The sequence below is a fragment of the Procambarus clarkii genome, chromosome 63, assembly GCF_040958095.1.
Source record: "Procambarus clarkii isolate CNS0578487 chromosome 63, FALCON_Pclarkii_2.0, whole genome shotgun sequence".
NCBI classification, from domain to species: Eukaryota; Metazoa; Arthropoda; class Malacostraca; order Decapoda; family Cambaridae; genus Procambarus; species Procambarus clarkii.
This window is the reverse complement of record NC_091212.1, coordinates 15,503,879-15,522,079: the sequence shown is the minus strand read 5'-3', so window position 1 is coordinate 15,522,079 and position 18,201 is coordinate 15,503,879. Positions and strand designations below refer to the sequence as shown.

General features: G+C 45.6%; 1 protein-coding gene across 1 annotated transcript in view; it reads right to left on the bottom strand.

The window, feature by feature from the left end:
- LOC123769493 (trichohyalin) overlaps window positions 1–18,201 on the bottom strand; it is a 518,341-nt gene that overhangs the window by 78,643 nt on the left and 421,497 nt on the right. Inside the window, 3 exon segments of the mRNA XM_069308773.1 lie at window positions 4,161–4,390; window positions 13,205–13,342; window positions 17,787–17,882. Of these exon segments, the coding sequence (XP_069164874.1) occupies window positions 4,161–4,390; window positions 13,205–13,342; window positions 17,787–17,882 (464 nt within the window).

The following is an 18,201-nucleotide window of genomic DNA, read 5'->3' as shown; positions in this document are numbered from 1 at the left end:
GCCTACCCGTAGCTGTGAGGCATGCTCAGAATATATTACAAATTGGCTGACACTCACTGGAGGCCTGAGGCTTCCATCTGGTACCCAACCCATTGCACCTGAGTTTGGAATCTTATGATATACAGTCCAGTACAACCGTAGTCAATTTCTCCGAAAAATTTGATTCGGTACTTGTTATTTGCCTCAGTGTTCTGAATTTGTTTATACACATCCAAGTTCACCAAGCACGTGGAACCCTGCCGAGGCAGGGAGGCGGCAACGCACACTTCACTTTACCAGTGTCCTGTCGAGGTGACGACCGTTCTTTGTGAAGAATTTAATTTTTTTTCTGCATTTTGTTTCCTGAACAATAAAGTTATTATATATCATGCCATGGGTCCCAAGATGGATTGTGAGGGGACTGGTAGGATGGATGGTGGGGGAACTGGATAGATGGATGGGGGGTGGATGGATGGATGGATGGATGATAGAGGGGGACTGGATGGATGGTGTAGAGGGACTGGATGGATGGTGGGGGACTGGATAGATGGATGGAGGGACTAGATGGATGGATGGAGGGACTAGATGGATGGATGGAGGGACTGGATGGATGGATGGAGGGACTGGATGGAGGGACTAGATGGATGGATGGAGGGACTGGATGGATGGATGGAGGGACTGGATGGATGGATGGAGGGACTGGATGGATGGATGGTGGAGGGAGTTGACTAGACCACACACTAGAAAATGAAGGAATGACGACATTTCGGTCCATCCTGGACCATTCTCAAGTCGATCGTCTCAACTCACAATCGAGTTGAGAATGGTCCAGGACGGACCGAAACGTCGTCATTCCTTCACTTTCTAGTGTGTGGTCTGGTCAGCATACTTCAGCCACGTTATTGTGACTCATCGCCTGCACATGGTGGAGAGAGACTGGATGGATGGATCGTGGAGGGAGACTAGATGGATGGATGGATGGTGGAGGGGGACTGGATGGATGGTGGAGAGACTGGATGGATGGTGGGGTGACTGGATGGATGGTGGGGTGACTGGATGGATGGTGGGGTGAACCTCCATCCCCCACACCGCACCCCTCTCCGCTACACCCATACCCCCATCCCGCCACCGGACCCTCCCTGCTACTTTCATCCCACACACCGCACCCTTTCCGCTACCCCCATCCTGCCACTGGACCCTCCCCGCTACCTTCATCCCCCCCTGGATCCCCCCCCCCTCCTGAGCTGTACACTCTCAGCCACATCTGGATGCAATTATGGAAGGCTTCCTTGCTACCAGCTGGTGGATCAGGGGAGGCAGATTGCCTTACATTAAATTCTTGTTCTTTACTGACTGTGAAAGCCTAATTGACTGTAAATGGCTGAATGACTGTAAATGCCTGATCGGTTGCTACCACAACTGTGAATGCTTGACTGCCTTTGGTTATGAATGCCTGTGAATGCTTGCCTGACTGTAACTGGTTGTGACTGGAAATGCCTAATTGGTTGCTACCACAACTGCGAATGCTTGACTGCCTTTGGGTACAACTGCCTGAAACTGGTCTTGACTGTGAATGCTTGACTGACTTGTGACTAAGTGACTAGTTCTGACTGGCTGCCACATACTAGAGGCAGTGAAATGTTTGAAAGGAAAATCTGGAACCAGTGATGCAGATATGAAAGCATTTAAGATGTCTGGCAAACATCCTCTGATAATCTGACTAATGGGGACAAGCGTTATGGTTATCGGAGGCCCTCCCTCCACCACCGACACACCTCCCCAACCCCCATACACTCGCTCTTAAAGGTCACCGTCCCTCCCTGCATGCCTGCATGCCTGCCTGCCTGCCAGCCTGCCATCCAGCCTGCCTGCCATCCAGCCTGTCTCTCTCTGCCTGCTAGCCTGCCTGACTGCCAGCTTGCCTGCCAGCCTGCCAGGCTGTCAGCCAGCCTGCCTGCCATACAGCCTGCCTCCATGCCATACAGCCTGCCTCCATGCCATACAGCTTGCCTCCATGCCATACAGCTTCCCTCCATGCCATACAGCCTGCCTCCCTTTCGGCAAGCCTGCCTGCCTGCCATCCAGCCTGCCTCCCTCTGCCTGCCTCCCTCTCTGCCAGCCAGCCTGCCTCCCTCTGCCTGCCTCCCTCTCTGCCAGCCAGCCTGCTATCCAGCCTGCCAGCCTGCCTGACAGCCTGCCTGACAGCCTGCCTCCCTCTCTGCCAGCCAGCCAGCCTGCCTGCCTGCCTCCCTCTCTGCCATCCTGCTCGAGTGTGTTAGGCTTATCTTCGGGAGTGAGCCGGTCTCTCCCCCCACCACCGACACTCCCTCCCCCCCCCCTACATACCATACATACTGTCCTAAAGGTCAGGTGGTTCAACTCAACATCCATCCCTCCCAGCCAGCCAGCCAGCCAGCCAGCCAGCCAGCCAGCCAGCCAGCCAGCCAGCCAGCCAGCCAGCCAGCCAGCCAGCCAGCCAGCCAGCCTGCCTGCCTGCCTGCCTGCCTGTGTGCCTGCCTGCCTGCCTGCCTGCCTGCCTGCCTGCCTGCCTGCCTGCCTGCCAGCCTGCCAGCCTGCCAGCCTGCCTGCCTGTCAGTCAGCCTGCCTGCCTGTCAGTCAGCCTGCCTGCCTGTCAGTCAGCCTGCCTGCCTGTCAGTCAGCCTGCCTGCCTGCCAGTCAGCCTGCCTGCCTGCCAGTCAGCCTGCCTGCCTGCCTGCCTGCCTGCCTGCCTGCCTGCCTGCCTCCCTGCCTGCCTCTCTCTCTGCCTGAAAGCCTGCCTGCCTCCCTCTCTGCCTACCAGCCTGCCTGCCATCAGTCTGCCTCCCTCTCTGCTTGCCAGCCTCCTCCTCTGCCAGCCTGCCTGCCTGCCAGCCTGGCTTCCAGCTTTTCCCTCCCTCCCTAATTCTCCCATCCTCCCTCACTACTTCCCTCCCTTCCTGCCTACCTCCTAGCATCTCTTTCTACCTCCCCCTCCCTCCCTTTCTTGCTAATTCTCCCCCCCCCCCTCTCTCATACTGCCTCCCACCTAAGCTCCGCCAACCATCCACCCACCAGTCAGCCATCACTGACGCAATGCGTGCATTAGAAGCCGACAAGGTGCACAGATGTTTCTTGATTTTGCAGATATGTAAAACAAAATCACAGAATGAACACTCCAGCCTCGTGACAAATCAAAATAATAGGAATAATAGGCCGTGAATTTGTCAAGTCATAGGGTAGAAGGCACTTAAGAGTGGTGGCACACAACACAGTCAGTGGGCAAACTGGACCATCTCTCACCCACCACTAGGGGCCGGCGCGACGCTTGGCAGACTGCTTCCTACTCGAACTTTGTTCGTGTAGCATGACTTCCCAATCCCAATCGGGAAACTGGAAGTTTCGGATAACTAAAGTTCAGAAACCAAGTGGTACACTGTAACATGGTGCCAAGTGTGTGGCATGCCCTTCTGACATGTTTAGTGTTTCAAGGAGTTTCACACTCTCCAGAACTTTTAAATGTCCAAAAATAGTGCAAAAACCTATACATATTGATTGAGTGCATGAATATATTGATGAAAATTCAGAATACATATTATATTTGCTGTGAAAGAAAACACAGAACATCAAGTGACAAAATATTGAAAAATACAAGTGAAAAAAAATTGTGATGGAATATGTCATAAACATTTTAAATAATGCCACGATAATAAAATTGTGGCAACTCTGCCAAGTTGAATGCCACACGCAACGCCATCGGGAGGCACACTGCATGAGCGAGCAAGTTTGATGATGTCACGGTAAGATTTCTTGGCTCATTCATGTCAACGATAATATTAAATTATATATTAAAAATATATTAAATTTTTTTTTTTTTTGTGCTAGTGAACAGGGAACACATTTTAACAGTTTTAGAAGGAAAACAATTGTTTAAAATTTATTTTTTTGCACACAGCAGTGTTGTCAGATATTAATGGCTGCACTGTCTAAGGGCCCAAAGAAATTTTAGAAAGATTAGTTAATTTTTAATGCTTATGAATGCCTCACATTTTCTTCACTGTAAGCAGGATTCTTGTGAATGACAAAGGGTTTAAACAATTCATGAAATGTTCCCCTAGATGTGATATTATGTATATGTTAAGTTTAATTCTTTCATCATCAAATTATTACTAATGTGTACTAAACTACAAAATTGCATAACTTACTCCTGCAGGTCCTTAATTGCCTTGTCCTTGGCAAACTGCTCCTCCTGGCCCATCTGCATCACTTGTAGAAGTCTTTCAGTTTCTGACTGTGCAGCCTTGGCATCAGATTCAGCCTTCATTTGTGCCTTTTGCAATAATTCCATTTCCCTTTCTTTGTCTCCTAGCAGTCTTCTTAACTCTGCAAGCTGTCTACTGGCCTCGGTTGGTGGTGCTCCATCTGCTGCTTGTGCCTGAAGAAGAATGGAACTTAACAGTTTATATAATAATCAGGATTGTTGTGGAGCACAAGGCATATACTGAGTGCAATTTGATTGCACATTATTGCTGTCAAACTATTTGCAGGCGGCTGTATATCATCGAAACAGGGAGAGGGATGCAAAAGTTTTGAGTGTTGTTAGGCTCTCAGACTGCAGTTGGTAAGAAAGCAAACAACCAATCAGAGCCACTGACTCCACCTGATCAAGGTGAAGATAACCTGAGTCACCACAGCAGCAGTAGCCTCGGCTACATTTCCCTAGTAATGAACAAATCCACAAGGGCCGTGACGAGGATTTGAACCTACGTCCGAGATCATCTTAGACGCTGCCTTTATCGACTGAACTACGACATGGTCAAAAAGAGTTGAAACCGAAGTTCTACTGAACTTACTGGATCCTGCAGCCTCTCTGAGACACAAACCAGGGTTTTACACAACTCCCCCATGCACTCAAGCTATGTGGATTTGTGGATTTGTTCATTTGATGCATCATGCTATTGTGATTTCTGTGTGTAATGAAGTAAGGGCGAAGCGGGAGAACGGCCTATTGACATAGCTCGAGTGCATGGGCGAGTTGTATAAAAACCTGGTTTGTGTCTCAGAGAGGCTGCAGGATCCAGTAAGTTCAGTAGAACTTCGGTTTCAACTCTTTTGACCATGTCGTAGCTCAGTCGATAAAAGCAGCGTCTGGGATGATCTCGGACATAGGTTCGAATCCTCGTTACAGCCCTTGTGGATTTGTTCATTTGATGCATCACGCTATTGTGATCCCTAGTAATATTATCCTCCCAAAAGATGACTCGTCTCGCCTACATTATATATTTACTCAGTCAACCTGCCAAGCTGTTTTTGACCAGACCCAGAGTTTTGTGCAATCTGTACAGGAAGTATTCATGGTACCTCTTCAGAGCAAGATAAACTTGGATAAAAAACATTCCCCAAGGAAGAGTGGTTGTGAAAATATTAAGATTAGATTAGTGAAAGATATGGTGACAGAAATTTATAGAGTACTTTTCAAACTTTAGTCGTTTCTTTAGACAGTAATGAGTGCTCCTGCACACAATGAATTAAGTGTGTGTAAAAAATCGGCGTTGAATGTAATGAAATGCCATTTTCTGGATGAGACCCATAGGCTCCCCGGAGCTATCCGAGCTGATATGAATGTATTAGACCATGGCATCAGTCAAAGTGAATGGAGTTTGAGGCCGTGGCACATAGGGAACGGTGCAGAGCCGCAACCAGACACAACACATGATGCACCCCCCCGCCGAACCAACCAAGCATCACCAACCCAGCATCACCAACCCAAGGACCCCTCTGGAAAACAGTAGTCTCATTCCTTGCCAGAAAAGGAGACGGCTGCAATTAAACAAACCTACCACCAGGACCAAAAGAACAGAAATATCTGTGCTGGAGGAGAACATGAAGCTCCCCAACCTAACCCCCAGAGGCCAATGCCAACAGAAAAAGTGCCATCGAAAAACAATCTTTAACAGAAGGGACCACAACAAACCAAGGAAAAAAGAGAAAAGAGAGCACCGAGTCCAACGACCAGGATGGCTCAGGCGGCGCATGAACAGGCCTGTTTCACAGGCCATGTGAAACAACGCACGAGACAGCTTGCAGAATGGAGCAGAAGTAACACCCACCAGGTACGCAAGCTGAAGCAGCTCAACCAGCCCTGAACAATACGAGGCAACGATATTTGGCATGAGATGACTGTCCTGAAACAACCAAAAGTGGATGGACAAGACAACCCGATCCAAAAGAGAAGAGAATCAATGGAGGGACGAGAAATAACGAAAGGACCGCCAGGAAACTTCATACTGCTGCCGAGACGAAGCATGCAGGTGGGACACCATTAACAGAGCCACCTGCTCACCATACAACTGGTGATAGACCAGTGTCCAGAAAGACCAGATGCGAAGACATAGTGAGAAGATTGAACCAGCTACACAACAGACTGGCCCAATCAGCTGAAAGCGCGGAGCCGCGGGAAGACCCCCGGGTCCGGACACTGAGCAAGCAGCACCTGAAACCAAGGCTGGGCCAGCCACCAAGGAGCCAAGAGGACTACTTTCCCTTGGTAAGTCTCCAAGTGAGCCAGGACCTGGAGCAACAGTAGAATCAGAGGGAAGAGGTACAGGTAACCCCACCTCAACCAGTTGTAGCGAGTAAGCTTATACTCACTCCATTATATCATCATCTTAACCCTTAAACTGCGCATGGCGTATATATACACCATGAGTAACATGTCCCACTGTGCGCATGGCGTACATATATGACATCGGTTGCCAGGTACGATTCAAATGGCCTGCGGCTACACGGGGTTCACATTAGCTTCCTTAGAGCTCTTGTAAACAGACGCCATTTTTATAAAAAATCGTGGGCAATATTCTCACGTGTGAGAGGCACAGTACTGTTGGAGCAACCAAGGCTGGTGCACGCAGCATGAGCGAACAGCATTGCTGTTCGGCTTGTGATCACAGCATCGCCAAAAAATGTTGAAATAAATATATACCTGCTTTTATTTAGCGATGACAATATTACAGATGACCGCTGACTGTGATATAAATAACCAGGGTTGTGATAATAGCAGGATTGTTGTAATAATTAGCGCTGTGGGAGGAGTGATGCTGAGGGACAGAGGGAGATTGCATCGTTTACTGACTGTGTGGTCACCTGTTATTGTTTGCATTCTCCATACCAGCTCAGTGGTTCTCTATGGTGAACACAAATGTAGATACTTATATATAATGTTTGTATTAGTGTAATAACAGCAAAAGGATTATGGTGGGAGGAGCAATTTGGGTGATGGAGGTGACGACGTCTGCATGATTTGTCTGGCTGTGCAGGGGTGGCCACTATGCTCTTTGGGCACTCTACAAGCTTAGGTGTACAGTTAAGGTGCATACAACATGTAGATAATTATATATATAATATGTGTATATAGTGTAATAACACTGCAAACAGTATTGTTGGGGGAGAAAGTTTAGTGCGTGTGACCTTGAATGAGTGAGGGAGCTGCCAGCTGACTGTGTGTATAGCGACGGCTCTTGGTGCCTGAACTAACTATATCAGCTTAGCTGTACAGTTGTGGTGAACAAAACATATACATACTTATATATAACGTCTGTATATAGTGTCATAACACCACAAATGGTACTGTTGGGGGAGAAAGTTTAGTGCGTGTGACCTTGAGTGAGTGAGGCAGCCGCCAGCTGTGTGTATAGCGACGGCTCTTAGTGCCTGAACTAACTATATCAGCTTAGTTGTACACTTGTGGTGAACAAAACATGTAGTTTCTTATATATAACGTCTGTATATTGTGAATAAAATATAAAACAGGATGGTGGGAGGAAAAAGTGGGCGAGTGAGGCATTTTTGAGGGAGTGGCAATGAGTGGCTGGTTGGTGTGTGGCGATAACTCCTCGTTGCTTTTCGAGTCTCAATACCAACTTAGTGGTTCGTTATGGTGAACAAAACATGCAGATACTTATATATAACCTGTGTATAGAGTGTAATAGCAACAAAACTATTTGTTTATTGTTTTATAAACATAATAATTGAATCACTAATATGCACACCATACTTTTGAGTATAGCGATTATTCACCACTTTTATTATATAAATATATTACAATACACACTATTGAATAATATTACTGCAAAAAAACTAAGGAAAAATCAATCACATAGAAATAATTAAGTGATAATATCTTTGTGGCAACTCCCATCTGTCAGCATGGGTGACGCTGACTGGCTCTGACAACAGCTCTGTCAACGCCCACTTTTCGCCAGACTTCCTCGGTCAATTGCGCCCAAAATATGTCACCTACGATTTTTTTTTTATTTTTCCCGTGCTCAGGAAACACAAATTAACATTTTAAGAAGACAAAATAATTTTTTAGATTTTTTTTCTTGCGCACAGGGGTGTAAATATCCTCAGGACCCCTGAGCAGTGGAAGGGTTAATAGCATAACTAATTAGCACTAATTACAGAAGCTACAATCCTTTCCTCAATTACAGGTAATACTCATCTCATCTTGTTGGAGGGAGCTGAGGTGTAATCACCATATAAGCAAGCGATTTGATGAATAGCGGACAGTACAATTTCCACAGTCAACAATGTAGCACTCGGCGTGTACAGTTCTAATCGACCCAAGACGCTACAGCTTCGACACAGAGCAGACAGCAGACTACGACCGCATCGAGCCGCCACGCTCTCGCTCCCCGAGTTCAGACACTCACAATTCCTAATTGAGCCGCCATGCTCTCCCACAGAGCTCCACGACTCCAGCCTCACTCAGCTCTCTGCTCTGCTCCAGGCTTCGTCTCGACGTCTACGACACTGCTGTATCCAGGACTACTAAATAAATATGAAACTCACTAAACACTGTGTATCTAATCAACCCAACAACGTAACATAAACGTACGTTACACAGTCCTACCTGAAGGACTGTGAGGCATTCTTGAGGGAGTGGCAATGAGTGGCTGGTTGGTGTGTGGCGATAACTCCTCGTTGCTTTTCGAGTCTCAATACCAACTTAGTGGTTCGTTATGGTGAACAAAACATGCAGATACTTATATATAACCTGTGTATAGAGTGTAATAGCAACAAAACTATTTGTTTATTGTTTTATAAACATAATAATTGAATCACTAATATGCACACCATACTTTTGAGTATAGCGATTATTCACCACTTTTATTATATAAAAGGTCCACCTCTGAAAGCCCGTACGTCCAGCAGAGCCAACTGAATGAATCGGTGTCGATTGTCCATTCCGTAGACAGGGGAATGAACCATGACAGGCCGTCTGCCAGGACAATGGACACCCCTCGAACGTGAGCGGCCAGGAGAGCCAAACCCCGAGAACTCAGCAAATGAGTCACCCGAAGCAACTAGCCCCAAAGACCCAAAGACAGCATCGAACAGGCAATGAACCACCAGGGAGCAGTCCGACCATAGTGGCCGAGGCGCACAGGTAACGGCACCGAGCCGCAATTGGTCACAACACATGATGCACCCCCCAGCCGGACCAACCAAGCATCAGAAACCCACAGAACCCTCCAAAAGCCCGCCGTCTCGTTTTTTGCCAAAAAAAAAATAAGACCGCTGCAACCAAACAAAACGTCCACTAGAACCAAAAGAGCAGAAACTTCTGCGCTGGAAGAGAGCATGAAGCTCATTGACCCAACCCCCAGAGGGCAATGCCAACAGAAACAGGGCCTTCTTGAAACAATCTTGAACCGAAGGGGCCACCATAAACCGAGGAGAAGAGAGAAAAGAGAGCATACTGTCCAAGGACCAGGATGGCTCAGGCAGCGCATGAGCAGGCCGGAGGTAAAACAAAGCATGAGAAAGCTTACAGAACGCAAGCTGGAGCGGCTCACCAGTGTCACACAATACGAGGAGAGGAAATGCCAAAAAGGCCACCAAGACACTTCATTCTGTAGCTGAGATGAGCCCCGCAGGTGGGGACAACATGAGAAGCCACCTGATCACCACACAATTGGTGATACACCCGCGTCAAAAACCAGATGCGACAAGGGGAGGAGTAGATCAAACCAGCCATGTACTGGACTGGCCCGATCTGCTGAAAGAGGTGGAGCTGCTGAAAATGCCCCAGTTCAGACACCGAGCAAACAGCGTCTGAAACCAAGGCCTGGGCAGGGCACAACAGGGCTACAAGGATGACTTTCCCATGTGAAGTTTCCAACCGAGCCAAAAAATGAAGCAACAGCTGGACCGGAGGAAATAGGTACAGAGAACCCCACCACCAAGTCACCTGGGACCCCCCTCAATACCAACAGACTATGGGACTGCAGCTGGAGCAGTCACATAGTCTGGGCTGCTCCCGCAGCCTTGCTGGAGCAAGGCTGCGGGAGGAAATTTAAGTGACACAGACCAAGTATCCGAAATCAAGCCCAACCCAGGTCCAAACCTAGGAGGGATACTCGTAAACTGGAGACCGGAGCCAGAGTGACATCAAAAACCAGGCACAGACAACAGTATAAATATCCACTCAAGGGGTACAGCCCCACTATATGGGGCTGTACCCAGGTCGTTAAATGCAGGGCTCCGGTATTTCCAAAGTTGTTGAAGTGTCGGTAATATTTAAAGTAACATTCAGGTAAGATGTATTTTAAATAACTAAAATGAAATAAAGTTCATTGTGTAATTGCGTTCTAAGCTAGTGCCGCACCGACCATTAAGCCAGCTGTTGGCTGCTGCATAGACAATGCGTGAACACAGTCTGACAAAGTCCAGATAGGTGGAAAAAATTGGTTTATTCTTTTGTATTGCGAAATATTTTGTGTCTATCAATCAATGATTGTTAAAGTTTTCTCAATAAAATTTTAGAGATGTGTTTTATTTTACCTTGTACAGTAGAGGAAATGTATTTTTAATGTTACAACACAGGCATTGGCGACCAGGCCATACAATGGCGATCGAGCCCTGTCACTAACCCAGAGTTAGCAAAGACAAAATCTTGTGAATTCATCTTTTCTTTGCTAATGATAGAATATACATATATGGTGAGCCCAAAAAACATGAGCGAGCTGCCACACCCAGCCAGCCCTACTTCACTCGCCAACATTCCTCCTCCCACTATACTGTTATTGTTTTATTACACTATGTACACACGTTATGTATAAGTATCTACATGTTATATTCACCATAACTATACTGTACAACTAAGCTGGTATTGCATCCAAACAGCACAGTGGCCACCACACACCTCGGGGCCTCGTAGCCTGGTGGATAGCGCGCAGGACTCGTAATTCTGTGGCGCGGGTTCGATTCCCGCACGAGACAGAAACAAATGGGCAAAAGTTTCTTTCACCCTAAGTGCCCCTGTTACCTAGCAGTAAATAGGTACCTGGGAGTTAGTCAGCTGTCACGGGCTGCTTCCTGGGGTGTGTGTGTGTGTGGTGTGGAAAAAAAAAAAGTAAACAGTTGATTGACAGTTTAGAGGCGGGCCGAAGGAGCAAAGCTCAACCCCCGCAAAAACACAACTAGTAAACACAACTAGTAAACACTGCATGACAAGTCCACAGCAGACGACACTACGAGTACGAGACCACCTCCCTTACCAAAATGGCTCCTCCCAACATACTCCTGTTGCTGTTATTACACTATATATACACACATTATATATAAATATCTACATTGGTGTTCACCATAGCTAACCACTAAGCTAGTATGGTGAGCCCAAATAAGAGTGGCTGCCACACACAGTAACGCTACCTTGATTCCCTTCCTCCTTCCACAATACAACGAAGTGCTAATTATCACCACAATCCTGCTATTATCACAATCCTGGTCACTAAATCCTGTAAATGAATAATTGACCACAAATTTATTTTGTAAAGGAACATAAGAAGTCATTTGAAGATTACTTGATGGACAAAATAATACTGTGGTGCTGTGACTAGCACTGTGAAGATCTTGAACAGCATTGATTCACTGATATTTGAGCATTGGACACAGTCATTATCACACTCAGGCTCTTCTGTAATACTATCATGGCTAAATAATACCAGTTACATATATATTTTGACATTATTAGGCGATGCTGTGGTCACACGCTGAACAGCAGTTCTGAGAGCTCATGCTGTGTGCGCTAGCCTTGGTTGCTCACTCAGTACTGAGGTTCTCACACCTGGGAATGTTGCCCAAATTTTTTTTTTTTTAAATGGCGTATGTTTACAAGAGCCCTGAGGAAGCTGATGTGAACCCCATTTAGTCGCGGGAGTTTTGAATCATACGCTATACCTATAAGTGATACCCATGTATCACTTGCATCTGACCTTTTTGTTAGGCCCTTATTGCACCTAGCATCATCAATATCATGACACTTATGTTCTTCAAACAATAAGGTCTGAATTCCACTGACAGAGAGCGATCTTTCACCACCGTGTTGGACCGGTGCTTGGGATTCAGAGGCGCGTGCGCCACCCATGGTTGCTCACTCAGTACTAACCCAGCCAGCAGCCTTAAGACATTCTGGGAATTTTTTTCCACAATGGCTGCCTCTCACTGGTGGTCCCATGAGTCCATTTCGTACACAACCTGCCACGCACGCATTTTGAATGGGTACGAAATATTCAAAAGGTGTTTTCTCGGTTGGCGCAGTTTCCCACCAACCGAGTTTTCTTGGTTTGCGCAGCACAATGGTTAACACACATGCACAGCCCAGGTGTTAAGGGGTGATTTTTGTCTCATGTGTAGACGAGGAGTCACAATAATGTGGCTGAAATATGTTGACCAAGCCACACACTAGAAAGTGAAGGAACGACGACGTTTCAGTCTGTCCTGGACCATTCTCAAGCAAATTGTGAGAATGGTTAAGGACAGATCAAAACATCGTCATCCCTTCACTTTTTGTCTCATATTTAACTATCCTTCTAAAATCACTTATAGTTTCCTTTGTTGTGAGGCTTTTGCCTAAACTTTCTGTTTTCTTAATGATTTTACCTCTTTTGCTGCTCTGTCTATCCTACATTATACTTCAATTTCTAAACATCCAAAAATTATTATGGACTTACTTCTATATGAAGTGTTTTATACTAATTTACTGTTGTGTGTGTGGATACTAAAGTACTGGTTGGTAGTAAACAAATTTAGAATGATAAAATTTGTACATGCAGTTACTATATATTTTGCATAATTAATTTGCAGTGGATGTTCAGTCCTTCATCTGCATTACAAATTACTTTAACAAATTTGGTAAATACTTTTGAATATTTAAAGAGCAACAGTTAATATTAATTTCACCTACTTTTGCAAGCTGTTGTTCCAGGTTGTTAATTTGTTCTCTCTTGTTGTTTAATCGAGCATCAAGATCAAGTAACGTTTTTTCTTTCTCGTCCAATTGCCTGTTTCTCTGTTCTAACGACTGTACCTTCTGCTCCACCATCTAAACAAAATACAAAATAATTTTAAGCAATGAAGCGAATCTGACATGGTAATGTGGTGCTGTAATTAAATTTTTATTCTACAGATGTGATTAAGAACAGCTAAATCTAGTTAGGGTTATGATACATATGGGAAATAACAAATGATAACCAGTGAAAGCATATTTGAAACTACAAACATTATTATTATTAATTCATAAAAATATCCAACATAATTATATAAAAAATATATAAAATATAATTTAAAGTACATTATTTATTATACAGTGACACCTCGACTTACGATTGCCCCTACTTACAAATTTTTTGAGTTATGATGTAAATTTTGTCGGAAAATGCGACTCGACTTACGACCGTGTCGTGAGCCACCCAGGGCCAACTCAAACACCAATAGATTATGGCACTGCAACAGGATCAAGACCGCTGGATGAAGGGAAAGCAAACTAGCAGTGAGTACCAAACAAGGTGCAGCCAAGACAACCTAGAATGAAACCAACTTGGACTTCCACCAGTTCACCAAGAACCCAAACCTGGGGAGCTGGAAAAGAACTAGATCCCTGCCTGGCAGACACCCAGACTGACTGGGAGCCCACACCAGCCAGTCATCGAGGTAGGCTAAAATACAAACACCCAACAACCAAAGACAAGCCACTATGACTTGAACAAAGCATGTAAACATGCATGGAACCAGACTGAGTTCAAATATGAAAACCAAAAAGTGGTAAGCATGATGCCCTACCACAAAATCTAGCCAATCCCTGAACCTTGGATGTATTGGGACATGCCAGTGTGCCTCCCAGAAGTCCAGTGAGATCATCCAGGATTCCGCCTTCAATACAAAATGAACATGAGACAAAGTGGTCATCTGGAACATAGGGCAAGGGATGAACTGATTCAGCCTCAAAAGGACGAGGATGAATCTGAGGTCCATCGCATCCCATTTCAGAACCAGGAAGAGGCAGCAAACCCACTGAAGCAACATAGTCATTTCGAGTACGCCAGAAGCCACCCACTCCGAGTTGACCTGATGCAGGTGAAGAGGAGGAAGAAGCCTGGCCAGAAAGACCTGAATCTCCAGAAGGTGGAGGAAGTAATTAACTCCACTGTAAGATGGATGAAACAACCCGAAAAGCCAACAGATTGTGGTACCATGAGCTGAAAAACTTGTTAAGCCTCCCCCTTCCATCACCTTGTCAAGAGAGTGAACAATGACCCAGAATCTGGCTCCACAGAAGGCCTATCCCAACCTATAGTACATGATGCCCCAGATCTACCTGACCGTCTCCAAGGACAATAACGAGACCCCTGAGAACAAAGGAGGTCCAAAATAGGCCTACAAACAGCAGATATAGAGGAGTGAAACTGCAACAGAACCTCCTCAGAAATGAGAGATGAGAGAAGGGAGGAAGGACAAGAAAGCCAGGGCTCATACTGAATCCAATGACTGGGCCAACACAGCATGAGGACACTCGAGTTGGTTGGTGAAGAACATCGCCACCACCTCCTGGAGCACAGGAATGTACAGCTTGGGCTAGCAGTTGTTGCAGCTATAGCAGAGGCTAACCTCCCACAATAGGCCCCAAGCCTAACTCCTCAGTGTTTTCCCAGAGCCTGTCAGTATGGTGTTCAAGTGGGCCCAGAATCTGCATGATGTAGCCCAAATGCAAACGGGCATGAGGTCATTCACCACAAGTGCCACCGACAACAAAGGCACTAGGGCATGGAGCTGCACGAGATCCACATCCCTAAGGTGAGTAGGAGCAAACAGGCAGTCAATGAGGGGCATAAAAGAAAGAGCCTCTAGGAACACTTGTAACAGCTCACACAACTTCAGTGCACGGGTATGATAAAAGCTGGGCCAAGCCCCAAATGAAAACAAAGGATTGTCTGCTAGCCAGAAAAACTCCGGAACCTCATAATGACTCCAAAAGAGGATTACCCCATACTCAAAAGAGGAAGGGTCTATCAAAGAAGTATAATCCTAGTTTCACAGGAGGAATATAAGCAGAGCCTCCCAAGCCACTGAAGGAGGTACCTGACAGGAGGGAAACCTCTGAAAAGATAGTCCCATGTCCACCTCCAAGGCAACATGGAACTAAACCCTGGAGGAAAGCTGCACCTAAACCATACTCATGAAGGAATAGAGGATATGAAAACCCCTCCCCCTGCAAAAGGAGACCTTCCTCAGAAGAAACACTGAAGCTGCACTCAAGGATTCTGGGGCAGAGCCAGAGTCCATACCCACAGCCCGGAATAGAAAAGGAGACTCCAGGGAAGACACTTGAAAAGGGTACTGGGGAACTGGCTGAAAGGAAAACCCTGAAGCCTTATCATGACTAACTGGCTTAAAGAATCAGAAAGGGCAACCCATAAAGCTAGCTGAGCAACATCCCACGCAAAACCCTGTACCAACCCAGAAACCCCCAGACAGTTTAGGGCCAGAAGCAGGGGGTTAAGATCATAGAAAGGGCAAATCATGCCCAAAGGGAAAGGAAGAGGCTTGGGTGGAGCCAAGATGAAAATCATTAACACCTCTAATTCTGTGTTCCTAAACTCTAGACAGGGCAGCTCCATGGCATCCAACCAGGCACATAAGCTGTAACTGTAATCATGCCATGCTGTAACTGAGCAAAGTAAACTAACAAAGCAAAAGCCTCCTGATACACCTTCATCCCATCAGCAAGGTGAGAAAGAAGAGCCACATGGGGAGAGCAAATCCCACAGGATTCAAGGTCAAAGGTGTCGCCAACAGGCAGCAGCAGAATGAGTGATTGTTGTCTCGTGGAACAGATGATAAGCAACCTTTAAGCTTACACAAGGCAAGAGCAGGTTTAGAGGAGATGAGGGGTATCTATAGGACATCCATACCAGCAGGGAATTACCAGGGACTGAGGGTAAACCAAGCAGAACACCCAGGTACTGGGGATGCCTGGATTTTTGGTACCATGCACTCTTAAATCCAGGCTCACACTACACTGCAATGTTCAAGAAAGCCATCAAGAGCAAAGACCCAAAAATCACTTAGCTGAACAGCAGAGTCTGCATGACAGAGAGGCGACCAGGGAACCACTACAACCGTCCAGTGACCTTGACCACATCAGCACAGGAACTGATAGCTCAGATCCCTGGAGGTGGTGAGCCCCTTCCCACCTCCACCCAAACAAGTGGAGGAGGTGGGCAAACGTCCTCACACTAATTTTGAGAGATTCGATCATTTATTTACATAGTTTGGAGAGTTCATTAGGCTGGCTGTGAGGCTTTGGTCTCTTCTGAAATGAGCAGTAGTTTGTTTTGACTTGCTGACTTTCTGGATGCCTTCCCTGATTAGGTGGCAAAATGTCACTACTCCCTATGCCTCTCTGAAGGGCCAGGTTCTGGCTTTGGTACCTGGTAGGCCTAAGTACTTTATGGATCATGCGACCTGGTAGATGGAAACAAGCCTCAGTGAATAACTTCAGGGAGCCCCTAGGGGCTCCTGAAAATTGTAGCAAGTATATTATGTCAGTAATATACTTGCTCCATATTCTCATTAGCTTATGTGCAGATAATGAGATGGGTCTGTTAATTCTACTTAATCCACTAATTACAATTATTACCTCTTTCCATGTGTACAACTAATTACAGTTAATACTTCTTCCCAACCTGCTAGAGGATGGTCATGTGAGGTGAAGTCTGGTAATATGACCTGTCGACAGCGAGACATCATAAGTCTAACTCCAAGAGTGGTTCAGTACACCTTAGTACAGATTACAGATTCAGTACAGATTACAGATTCAGTACAGATACAGTGGTTCAGAAATATCACACATCTTCAACATTCACCAACAACAACAATGTAACACTCGACATGCCCAGTTCCAACCCCCTGACAAGATGCTTCAGCTTCAACAAAGAGCAAATAGCCAGACTCCAGCCGCATTGAGCTTTCATGCCTTCGTCCTGCACTCAGCTCCTCGACTTCACCCGCATTCAGAGTCCCACACTCGACACACTCACCCCTGCACCCAATCTGCTCTCTATCCCTGGCCTCACTCGGCTCTCTGCCCTGCTCCAGGCTTCGTCTCAACTACTACAACACTTCACTACATTACCAACAAACCCACTGCTGTAACCATGACATACTAAATAAATATAAAAAACACTAAACCTTTTGTGTCTAATCAACCATACACGAACACGTATCATACGTTACAAGATATAAAAAACAATAAAAAATGTTTGTTTATGGACAAAATAGAAAATATATGGCATGAGCCATTGCAACTCTAAACTTAACAAATATTTGTGACAAAAAAGAAAACTGGCCACCTTGTACAGGCATACCGATGTTACTATACCTACAAATATATATTTAAACAAATATGCATTATGGGAAGTACATACATAGCTACTTTATTTACTTGCTCACGTACACATTTAAGATTTATGAACATTTTAATAACTCACCTTCATTTGTTCCTCCAGCTGTCTCTTAATCACTTGTGAGTCACTGCCAGGCCTGGCGCCGTTCTGAAGTTTCTGGTTGGCCTCATGCAAATCCAGCTGATTGGGTTAGGAACCACAGAGTTTCATAGATATACAATGATAATCTGTTTCACAAATAATCAAAAATATTAAGACTAACTAATGATTGATTCTTGAATTTCTATATGGAAAATATTTAACCTTGGAATCTTGAATAAGCTACAAAGCCTAATGAATGTACATGTACATGAATATAAATTTATTTATATAATGTATATATAGTACAGTATATTTTTTCAGGGTTGTAATTTCCACAGGGTGAAAATGCCAAAGCTACAAAAATCATTCTCGCACATTGTTGCCCTCATTTCATTAGACACAGGGAGCATAACTGACA